The following is a 12441-nucleotide window of genomic DNA, read 5'->3' on the forward strand; positions in this document are numbered from 1 at the left end:
CGGGAGGTGACGAGGGCATGAGTGACCGTGCGCAAAGCGTCCCGGTCCAGAAAAGGGCGCAACTGGTAAATCAGGCGAACCTGATAAAACGCCCCCCTGGTCACGGCCGACAAATGATCTTCCAGTGTCAGCCGTGGATCCAGGAGGACACCCAAGTTGCGTGCCCTCTCTGAGGGGGCCAAAGTTTCGCCCCCTATAGTCAGCGATGGGATCAGCTGACTATGCCGGGGCGCCGGCAACCACAGCCACTCGGTCTTGGAAGGGTTGAGTCTGAGTCTGTTCCTCCCCATCCAGATCTAATGGATCTCTTGCAGCCTTATTTATTATTCTTCATAATACATCTATGCTAGGATAAGTTTCAAATTTGGCTCAAACTATTTATATAAATATTTGTATTTAAACTATATATGAAAAACTGGTAGTGCAGTATACATTTAGGCTTACTGTAACTTTTTCAAGCATACACTGATAAGGATCACATTCCACATTTGCAGTCCATTTGCCAGCTTAGCTTAATGTAGCTTGAACAGCAAGTCACATTTTACCTATTAGTTTTTCCTATAAATGCTATTGGAAAAACAAACTGTATAATACAGCTTTCATAAATGACATTCAGTATAAATATTAGTAAGTACAATATTATTTCTTTTAAAAAAAGCTAGTCCTTTTGCTGAATTTGCTCAGGTAGAGTGAAAGATAGATTTTCTGTATCTCACCATGATTTAAAATAGTGACCTACAATAAGTGATGTTTGGAACCTTGATCAGTTGTAAAGTGGTTTATATTGAGATGTAAGAGGATTTGGGAACTGTCAAGAATTCTGAGAAAATGTGTTGCATAAATTTGCATTAGTGCCCATGAAGTGGCAAAAGAAAGCCATAGTACACAACTAGTGTGAGTCTTGCACTAGTTACAGGATGCTAACTTTAACATTTAAAGCCCCAGATGGCTTGCCCCGTGTACTTGCAGGACAACTTTTTCTGTGTGGAATTGAATTATTCAGTGTGTGCTCTCTGGAAAAATCTATTAGTGGTTCCAATTATCAAAAGGTAAAGAGGCACACAGTCAGTACTTTCCGATAGCAGTTCCTGCATTTTGGAAGAACCTCCTCCTTCAGCCCAGCCTCCCACCCACTCTGAAAACCTTCCAGAAGTTAGTGAAAACTGATGGCTCCAGAGGACATCTGGGTAGTGATGTTGATACCATTTGGTTTTGCAGTATGGATTTTATGAATCTGTAATATGAATTTTAGGAGCTTATGGTATTATTTTGTTTCCATTTTTGTTTTTACTTGGGAGTCAGTGTAGATTACATGTAGTTTTACAATGGCATATAAATCAGATATCAATCTGTCAGAAGGTTGGAGATCTATCAGAGCAGATTTGGTAGTACATAAGGAACAGAATAGAAGAGTGCAAGATTACAGTGAAATAACTTTCTAAGGCACCCAGGGTAGCATTTAAATCACTTGTTAAGCCATCTGTACAACTTGCACTGGTGGATATCCCCTCAGGAGACTGCACATAAAACTAACTACAAGAAAACCACCTTATGCTAGAACTGATCATTTGGTTCAATATTCTGAACACTGATTGACAACAAGCCTCTAAGATTTTAGGTGAGATTATTTTTCAAACTAGGAACCTTGTGGTACATGAAAGTATATGATCTTTTAAGCTATAGTCAAGTCCCTGATACAACATTATAAATTATGCACTAATTTTACTCTTACGAGTGACTTTACATTGATAAATTTGATCCAAAGCCTTTTTTCATAAGCCTATAGAGGCCAGAATGAAAAAAGATTTACTTAGTCATAGCAAACTGCAAAGCAAAGATTGTTTGTAATACAAAACATTTAAGGTTGCAATTCACTTGCACTTAACTAAATGAGACTTGTATTTGAGAAAACATGTTTAAGATAGCAATTCTAAATCTATGATACATTCGTCCACACTATTCTAGAACAAATGGTTTATTGTGTCTCAGGGCACTAAAATGCTAATTTTTAACATAAAACTGTCTACAAATGTGGTTAAAATTAAATATTACAAACACATTTCATCTTCTTAGTATTTTTATGTTTCCATTATTTTTGAACACAGCTTTGTCTGACACCATTTACATGGTTTTCTCTGACAGTGTAAATATCAGTATCAGTTTCATCTCATCAGGATCTATAGAAAAAAAAAGTTCTGCCTATCCCAAATTGTCCCAAGAAGCTTGAAGATTAATTTGATTTAAAAGGCTTCAGGAACTTTCAAAGGAGAGTTGGTGGTTTCAGGCCATTTCCTAATGGACAGGTGCATCTATCATAAAACCATCAGGATTTCTGCCATTATTGGCAATTTCTCATCCACACACAATATTTTCATTTTAGAGTCTAGGCATATTGGCAGAAAGATATATTCTAGACAGAACAGTAAATTTCCACAAATGATACTATTCTGTATACTCAGAAAATATAAGAAATAATGGCTATTTCATTCATGAAGTAGTTTTATCAAGTTTAATAGGTTTAAATATAAAATATTTTATTTAGCTAAATTTAACAAAAATATTAGCAAAATATTACCAGATTACAAAATGGGCAGTTCCTCTAATATACAAAATAATAAAAAGCAATTATTTTATAACTAAAAATGTGTTTAGGAAAAGTCATCTTCAATGACTTCTTTTTTTATTATGAAACTAAATAGAAAATATTCCCTATATGGTAACATCCAAGAGATGAAATTATTTCAGAGATAGTATATTAATATTCAACTCATTTACTGAGCTTGAAACTTTCAACTGAATAATAATCCTTCTGCTGTCAACTGGCTTGAAAATTCCTAAAAAATTAAGAATTACCCCTTGGAACCTGGTGCAAGTTCTGTAAATATGTACTATATATACAGTGAAAGAGTGGGGATGGGAACCATGCTGTTAATTTATGGGGCAAAAGATCAAACAATTTAAGATGTGACAAAATGAGCCTTTGAAGTTTATTCTTATGCCAATAGTTTCAATTCTCAAATCTGAGAATTCATTTGCAGATGAAAATGGAAATGAGCAAAAATAGTTCTCCAAAATCTTTTAAGATGCTGAAAACTAGAATTTCCTAATTCAGCCTCAGAAGATCTGTTTTCCCTTCATTTTTGGTATATATTTTCCTTTGAACAATAATGGGTCTTAACTTTTCCATGTTTAGGATTTCCTTTACAAAGGCCTATTTAAGCTAATACTTTCTTCCATTCTAGAGACAAGATTTTTAAACTACCAGCCTTCTGATGTTATTTGTATCTCTGGTACTTTGAAAAGTGTGACACATATCCTTCTATGCTTTAGAAAGGAAACAACTTATAAATCCCCTATTTTTGAAATTCCCATGAAGAATATATTTATTTTCTGTAATTTTCAGTATTACACACATGAGCCTGGATATAATTATAATGGTTGCAAAGCTAAAAAAAAAAAGAGCCCAGTCATTGTACAAGCAAATACATGGGCTGTCTTTTAATACTTGTATGCCCCCCATTTACAGAAAGATGTGTATCCCTATAAATCTTGTGATGAATGACTCACAAGGGTATGCCACTATATTCATGGTTTCTTTTTTTCATATATTACTTTGTGCATCCTACCTGAGATAATTCAATAATATTTTTCTGAACTGGGTATGTACAAAAAAAGCCACTGAGCAAGCTCATTTTGGAATCAACTTCAGGTTTACCTCACTTTATTCAAATTTGTAATTAGGTGATTGATCATTTTCACTGAAGAATTTGGTTTAAGTGAAAAATATGCTATTATCTGATTTGTGCCAATATACTCAATTTGTATCAAAAGTTCAGAAATGTGCCGAGAGTTTTTCCTGCCAAAACCACTTGAACATTTTCCTGCCAAATCTTGTTTTCCTCTCACCGTTGTATTTATCATGTGTATTTATTGTAGATGTGCCCCGTCTCCCATTTATTCCCTACCTGCAATAAACCTCGTTTTACGACCATTTGCTTAATGACAGTTCAAAGTTACAATGGTACTGAAAAAAGTAACTTACAACTGAAGTTATGCCTGTAATATATACCCCTGTGATCATGTGATCACAATCTGTGAACTTCCCACTTAGCATCCAAGCAAAATCAGTGGGGAAACTGGTAGAAAAGATTACAAATCATGCTCACATGATATCTTGCTTAATAGTTGTGATAGTTCGCTTATCACCACAATAAAAATAGTCATAAAATTGGGTCTGGTCACATGATGATTTGCTTAACAACTGCATCACTTAGCAAACAAAATTCTGGTCCCAATTGTGGTTGTAAGTCCAGAATTACCTGTATTGTTACTAGGGGGTCCAAAGGAACAGAGAAAATGAAAACAAAAAGGATTTTTCTAAGACCTTTGTTCCTAGAAACAAAGTTGGATGTCCCCCAGATTCTCAGCCGTAAAAAAAGCTTTTTAACCTGATTGAATGTTTTGTGCACAACAGTCCTCATTTTACCAACCTTGAAAGGATGGAAGGATGAGTCAACCTTGAGAATCAAACTTCCGAACTGCTGGCAGCCAGCAATCAGCAGAAATAGCGTGCAGTACTGCATTCTAACCACTGCGCCACCACAGCTCTTAGTGACAATAGTTGTAATCTCATATTGATTAGTCCAGCAAGGAAATTAGCAGTTCATAGTTGTCATCCTACTTCTCAACTGAAAATTATGTATATAATAATAATAATAATAATAATAATAATAATAATAATAATAATAATAATAATAATAATAATAATAATAATAATAATAATAAAAAATAGTGAGAACTGAAGGAATCAAGATGCCCCACGAAAATAACATTAAGAGTCTGGATGAGGAAGATTACTACAAATACTTGGGTATCCTTCAAGCTGACAACATCAAGCACACTGAAGTCAAGAAAAAGATCAGAGGTGAATACATCAAGAGAATGAAGAAGATCTTAAAATCCAAACTCAATGGAGGAAATACTATAAAGGCAATCAACACCTGGGCAATTCCAGTCATTAGATACACAGCTGGAATAGTGGACTGGACTCAAGCAGAACTAAAAGCAATGGATAGGAAGACCAGAAAAATAATGACAATGAATCATGCCCTTCATCCGCGAAGTGATATTGACAGACTTTATCTACCAAGGCAAATAGGTGGGCGTGGAATGCTGCAAGTANGACCGAGGGTCTAATTCTGGCTGCACAAGACCAAGCCTTAAGGACAAATGCATATAAAGTCAAAATTGAGAAGACAGCAACAGACAGTAAGTGCCGCCTATGCAAAGAAGCTGAAGAAACAGTGGACCACCTGGTAAGCTGCTGCAAGAAGATTGCACAGACTGACTACAAGCAGCGGCATGACAAAGTAGCAACAATGATGCATTGGAAGATCTGCAAGAAATATCATTTGCCTGTAAGCAAAAACTGGTGGGATCATAAAATAGAGAAAGTCATAGAAAATGATAAAATTAAACTGCACCAGCAACATAACACCCCAGACTTAACAATTGTCGATAAGAAAGACAAAAAAAAGTCTGGATAGTGGACGTGGCAGTGCCTGGAGACAGCAGAATAGACGAGAAAGAACTGGAGAAGATAACAAAATACAGAGACCTACAAATAGAAATAAAAAGACTGTGGCAAAAGCAAGCAAAAGTAGTACCAATAGTAATAGGCGCCTTAGGTGCAATTCCAAAACAACTGGAGCACCACTTGAACACCATTGGCATTGACAAATTCGCTATTAGTCAATTGCAAAAGGCGGCCTTACTAGGAACTGCTTCCATCCTGCGACGATATCTGTAATACCATCAAACATCCACTTCTGCCTATCCCAGGTCCTGGGAAAGGACTCGATAGGTAGACAAAATGCCAAATCCAGTCTGAACATCTGGCTGACTGTGCGATGATCCATAATAATAATAATAATAATAATAATAATAATAATAATAATAATAATAATAATAATAATAACAAAGTTGGAATGGACCTTGGAGGTCATCTAGTCCAACCTCCTGCTCAGACAGGAAACCTTATACCATTTCAGGCAAATGGCTGTCCAGTCTCTTCTTAAAAACTTCCACTGTTAGAGCATTCACCGCTTCTGGAGGCAGGTTGTTCCACTGATTAATTGTTCTAACTGTCAGGAAATTTCTCCTTAGTTCTAGGTTGCTTCTTTCTTTGGTTAGTTTCCATCCATTGCTTCTTGTCCTGCCTTCAGGTGTTTTGGAGAATAGCTTGACTCCCTCTTCTTTGTGGCAAACCCTGAGATATTGGAACACTGCTATCATGTCACCCCTATTCCTTCTCTTCATTAAACTAGACATACCCAATTCCAGCAACTGTTCTTTATATGTTTTAGCCTCCAGTCCCCTAATCATCTTTGTTGCTCTTCTCTGTACTTTTTCTACAGTCTCAACATCATTTTTACATCGTGGTGACCAAAACTGGATGTAGTATTCCAAGTGTGGCCTTACCAAGGCATTGTAAAGTGGTATTAATACTTCACGTGATCTTGATTCTATCCCTCTGTTAATGCAGCCTAGCACTATGTTGGCTTTTTTGGCAGTTGCAGCACACTGCTGGCTCATATTTAACACACTGCTGGCTCATTTTTATTTTATTTTATTTTATTTATTTTATTTTTGCCTTTATTATTTTTATAAATAACTCAAGGTAGCAAACATACCTAATACTCCTTCCTCCTATGCAAACATAGTCTAGATAACTCTATGAGGTGGGTTGGGCTTGGAGAGTGACTGGCCTAAGGTAAACTAGAAAATCAAGTCTTACAGCCAATCCTAAATTGTTTTTCCCTTTTTACATGGAAATTTTTAAGTAACAAATTCTCTCTCTTTTCCCTTTAAAAACCCACTATCTCCCAAAAGGAGTTCAGGTTCACTCACGTTTTGAGGACATCCTTCAAGCTGTTATGTACAACTAGCATGATCCTCAGTCTGAGGAAGGTTAATCCTGTCTTTTGGTATGAAGTAGAGCTGTACAAGGATTCAGATTCAGAAGTGGAGCTTCCAAGCATGTAGGGTCACAAACATGGCACCTGCAACTCTTCAAACATAATGTATGGCCCAATAAAAAAGAATATATGTAGCTCATATATATGTAGCTCATATATATGTAGCTCATATATATGTAACTATGGAGTCCTTGGTGCTTTCTGAGTTTGACTATTTGCTTGCAACATTTCATTACCCAATTAGTTAACATCACTTACACTCACACTGATGTTACCTAGTTGGATAATAAAACATATGCAAGCAATTAAGCTCAGAGAGGACCGCACAGAACAAGTATTTTTTTCCATGATTACCCTGTGGCTGAGGAGAGCAGCCATATGATGCCAGGGCAAAAAGAGGCCACTGTTTTAAGGAGGTGTACACAGATGCTATCTAGGTATCCTTATATACATGTAAACATAAAACATGTCCAAGTGTTGTATATCTTTAGTACTTGTATCTTCCTATCTCAGTGATTATTTAACCTACCAGACAGAATGGCCTCTAGAATGAGAAAATTAAATGGTATAATTCAGCTATATTTCAGATAGCTTTGGTTGCTTTATTGCAATGAAATAATATGACTACCATTAAGACTTTTCAGTGACGCTAGAAAGAGTTAAGTGCTAAAGGAGCTGTTAAATATGTTTGCCAACGTGAATATAAAATGTATGAACATTATTTTTACGATACTAAGAAATAGTAATACATGTTTTAGACTTTTTTATTTCAGTCTACTGTTCCTCCAATCATTTAAGGCAGCGTTCTTGATAATCCAAATTACCCTAACCAATCTGTCTGGTAAGCTAACAGAGACAATTGACCTTATTTTTTCTTGTGGTATGTGGCCATACAAAGCTCCAAACTATATCAGATCTGTAGTACTTGGGAAGATTAGGGAAATATACCCTACTTGGGAAAATGGCACCTTTTGTAGAAGCGAGTGTAAATTATAAAGTGCAAGCATATGGATAGTACAGGTAGTTCTCGACTTACAACCATTTGTTTAGTGACCATTCGAAGTTACGACAGGACTAAAAAAGTGACTTATGACTGTTTTTCACACGATCACTGCAGCATCCCCATGATCAAAATTTGGACTTAGCAACTGACATGTATTTGTGACAGCTGCAGTGTCCCAGGGTCACGTGATCACCTTTTGTGACCTTCTGACAAGCAAAGTCAATGGGGAAGCCAGATTCACTTAGCAACCATTTTATTAACAACTACAGTGATTCAGAAAAGTCATAAAATGGGGTAAAACTCACTTAAGTGTCTTGTTTAGCAACAGGAATGTTGGCCTCAAGTGTGGACGTAAATCAAGGACTGTATCTAAACACTGCTCCACCATCTCTATTGTAAGAATTAAGGTATTTATACCAAATCTTAAAAGAAAAAGTATTAGAACTGGTTCCCACGACAGTTGGCATCCTACAGTCCCACACCACGCTGAAAAGAAGAATAGATAATTTATTGAGAACTAGCAGCTTATTTACATTAGGAGTGGCCATTCTAGAGATGACACACCGCACTTTACATCTTTACTCATGGGTAACTTTCATTTTGAGCTCCTTAGCAAGCCAGAGTCACATTTCTTTTTTACTGTTCCTCTACTCTCCCGCTTCCTTTTTAAAATCCAGCACAAAAACAGCGAAGCGAAATAACAGTAGATGGAAGTGAGCCTTTTATCACGCCGCAAAGCAGGGTAAAGGGTCTCCTCTCCCGTTACAAAAAAGGATTCCCCGCAGGCGCGGGCCGCCACTTGTTAACAGGTACTTCCGACAGCTGACTTTTTCACTTCCTTCGCGTAAAAAAAGGGGCGGAATTTGCCTTGGAAGAGCCAGGCGGCGGGAAGGGGGGGGGGGAAGGACAGAGGCTGCCCGGGGTAGACTTACCTGGGGAATTTTTCCTTTAGTTTGCTCAGGCTCTGCCGGGTGGGCGGTACCTGAGCCAGGAACTGAACCACCTCTTCGTATTGGGCTTTAGTAAGCTTCATAACCTCTCCCGGGAACGGAGATGACCCCTGCGAGCTGTAGCAGAGCGCAAGGGCACGGCTGGGGCGGGGAAGAATTCCCTTGCTATGGGCGCTTCCCGGCTCCGGCCACCGCCGAGTGGAAGCGGAGGGTTTGGTGAAACCCGGCAAGCCAAAAGAAACCCCTGCCCCGTCTCTGCGGCTTCGCGCCACTGCAAAAGACGAACACTCATGCGCTGCGCTCGGAGCTCCACCCTCGCTGGCGCGTAGAGCCCGGCTCGGCCCTTTTCCTCCTGGGCTGAACGCTGCGAGGCCGGCGGGTTGCTCGGAGCGAGCGAGAGGCAAAGGAACAGTTGGCCTTTTTCTTACATTGGTGGCCGGCCGGTTTGTCCGGAACTTATGCTATCCTTCGGGGGGAGTGTAATTTTTGATACCTGGATAGGATTGAAAGAAGGAGATACTGGTTGCTCAGACTGCCCAGACCCTAAAATGATTTAAATATGGAGCTATGGCTGGCCTCCTTAGGCAGAAGTTATGCACAGTTGTCGGTTTGTGTATTGGTCGATCATGTGTGGATAAAAGTAACTGTTGAGGCAGCGTAATTATTGATGCACTACAAAGGAGCCTGATGTGGGGCAACCAACTTCATACAGAAAGAGTTTATTGGGGCAGACATTGCAAATGTTTAATTTGATTATAACTTATACTATTCAGATTATAATAAAGAAAAATCCTGAAGCTTTTAAAGGAAATTCTGATGTATAAATTCATCCAGTTCTGAAGGGAATTTTATTTAAAAAGATTTATAATGGCATCTCTGAGTGGCTCACAACGACTCTCAATACAAATTAGAAAACAACACAGTACCTAAAAGCAAACGAAGGGAATAACATAATAGGAATAACAAATATACACCATAATCTGGATGCATTCCAGATTAATTTGTGCCAATCTGTAGTGTAGTTGTAGAGTAGGAAAGAACATGTTTTCAGGAATCTTAAAGAACTGAAGGTTCAACTGGCTTTATAGTAGAGCTGCTTGTATAGACAAAAATAACTATTTCAAGGACTTCATTTCTACCCTGCCAAATACTAATCTGCTAATTTCTTTACTTAATTGATCCTAAGGCAGAAGTTATCATCAGATCAGTAAATTTATTGTCAGTTCTAGAACTGATTGTTGTACCTGTTATGATTTCTTTGGTGTTCTTTATATTTCATCTTGGTTTGGTTTTTTTAAATTGTATTGCTTGACTTTTATTACCCGAGCTTCCAAATCTTTTGCATTTTCATCTATCAGTGTCATCAGTATAGTGCATATTATTGATGTTTCTTCCTCCAGTTTTAAAACCATGTTTATCTTCCATCTCTCAGTGTATATTCAACATGTAGATCAAATAACTGATCAGAGTATACAGCCTTTTTTCACTCCTTTGCCAACTGGACATGATTAGTTTTCCCATGGTCAGTGGTTCTCTGCCAGTGTGCAGGAAACAATGACAATAAGATGTGAGATTATTATTTTCCTGTGGATATTCCACTGCTTGGCATGGTCAACAAAACTGACTTGTACCTTATAATCAGTGAAGCACCTATTGACGTATTTGGGTATTCTTGGGCTTTCTCAATAATCTATTCTAATGTATGAATATTGATGTCTCTTGATATTTGGTCTGCTTTCTTCTGTTTCTTGATCTTTGGTAGTCTCTTCACATTCATTCTTAATAACATCCTTGATTTCATTCCACAGTGATATTCAACAATTCCTCATGTTCTACTTCCTCATACTTAGGATCATATCATGGAAACTAGTTGGCTTTGTTCCCCCACTTCAGCTTGACTTGAAATTTGCATATGGACAGTTTGTAATTTATTACACTATTAGTCCCTGGCCACATGTTTGCTGTTATAACTGAGCTTCTATAGCTCCTTATATCAATAATACAGTCCATTTGATTTCTGGGTATTCCATCTAGTGATTTTTGAACATAATGTTAGCAATGAGAACATCACTGGATTGGAAGAAACATAAGTTCCCTTGCTTCATATCTGTTTCCTAGGCCATACAATCCAACTATGTTTTACATCTTATTATTTTCAATTTTGGCATTCCAGGCTTCAACCATAAGCAGCAACTCTCACCTGTGTGTTCTTTCAATTTCAAATAAAACTTAACCATAAAGTCCATAGGCCTCTTCTTAATGATTGGAGAATAGACTTGAATAACATCTAATTGCTATTATTTATTCATTGACTACATTGTACCCAAGTACTCTCTTTGCTACTGTCAGTCTTCCAAGATAGACAAACCTGGAAACCAAAGACATACTACTTTTATTATAAGGTTTGTAAAGAGTCTTGCAAGCATGAAAGTGTTTCTCCCCCTCCTTCCTTTCTTCTTCATGAAAACTAAGAAGGTCATGTCTGACACACTTTTCTCAAATTACATTTCTGTCCTGGACTCAGATTTCTTTTATCTGACCATTATCATGGTTGTAGCTCTTCCTTCTGTTCCTCACAGTTATTTTTTCTGCCCATTATAACTAAATCCTTCCTGAATATGAAAGCAGCACTGTTCCCTCCTTTGTTTTTTTATGTTTTGATAGTAATATAATCTTCTGAAAGTGTCCAATTCCAGTGCATAATATTCCAGACTTCCACTATAATGTTGTTTTTGTAGCTCTGGACTTTCTTTTCTTTTTCAGGGCATCACTAGCAACTAGACATCTTAAAGGCTTTGATATAGTCACATCATAAGCACCATTAGTATTCTAAAACAATCTAAGCTCTTCTTCAGTAGATGGTTAGTGCCATCTGACCCAAGGTGCCATCATCCGGTGCTATATCATTAATCATTTCAACCTGCCTATCCATCTGATTTTTTTGGTACAATACAGGAATGGTTTACTACTGTCTTCTCTTGTGCAGAATGAAATACTGCCTTTCCTGATTTCGCTAAAGTTATCTTCCACGTCTAGCATCTTTCTATGTTATTGCCACCCAATATAAGTGCTTGCTCACTTGTATGCTCACTTTAGCTGGGATGATCTTCCTGCCTTGGATGACACTGCTTAGAATATATATTCTTGCTGTATGCTCCCAGTCTTCTCCAATCATCCCTTCCAGGAACACCCCAATAGAATAGAATAAAATAAAAACTTTATTTGTACTCTTTAAATGTACACTAATCAGCATACATTAAAATGAAACTACATTACGTTCCGTTCTCAAAAAAATACCACAATGCATATATCCACATACACAAGCTTATATGACACAGAGAAACATCACAGTCTAGTTCAAATGTATACATATATGTGGCGGGGGGGAAAAGAAATCTCCAAATTTACAAGACGGATGGCATAGAGAATGAAGCTATTATAGAATCTAAGTGAGTTCTGCTATAAATACTTTGAAATCTCCTCCCAGAGGGGAGCAACAAACAGACCGTGA

At 37.5% G+C, this 12441-nt stretch overlaps 1 protein-coding gene across 1 annotated transcript in view; it reads right to left on the bottom strand.

Annotated features, from left to right (window-relative positions):
* CUNH15orf41 (chromosome unknown C15orf41 homolog) overlaps nt 1–9204 on the bottom strand; it is a 144806-nt gene extending 135602 nt beyond the window's left edge. The window contains exon 1 of the mRNA XM_015813575.1: nt 8913–9204. Coding sequence (XP_015669061.1) covers nt 8913–9013 — 101 coding nt within the window. The 5' untranslated portion in view covers nt 9014–9204. The remainder of the gene's footprint in view (nt 1–8912) is intronic.
* Between the last annotated feature and the right edge of the window lie 3237 nt (nt 9205–12441).

Source organism: Protobothrops mucrosquamatus, unplaced genomic scaffold (assembly GCF_001527695.2).
Source record: "Protobothrops mucrosquamatus isolate PMUCROS unplaced genomic scaffold, P.Mucros_1.0 scaffold170, whole genome shotgun sequence".
NCBI lineage: Eukaryota > Metazoa > Chordata > Lepidosauria > Squamata > Viperidae > Protobothrops > Protobothrops mucrosquamatus.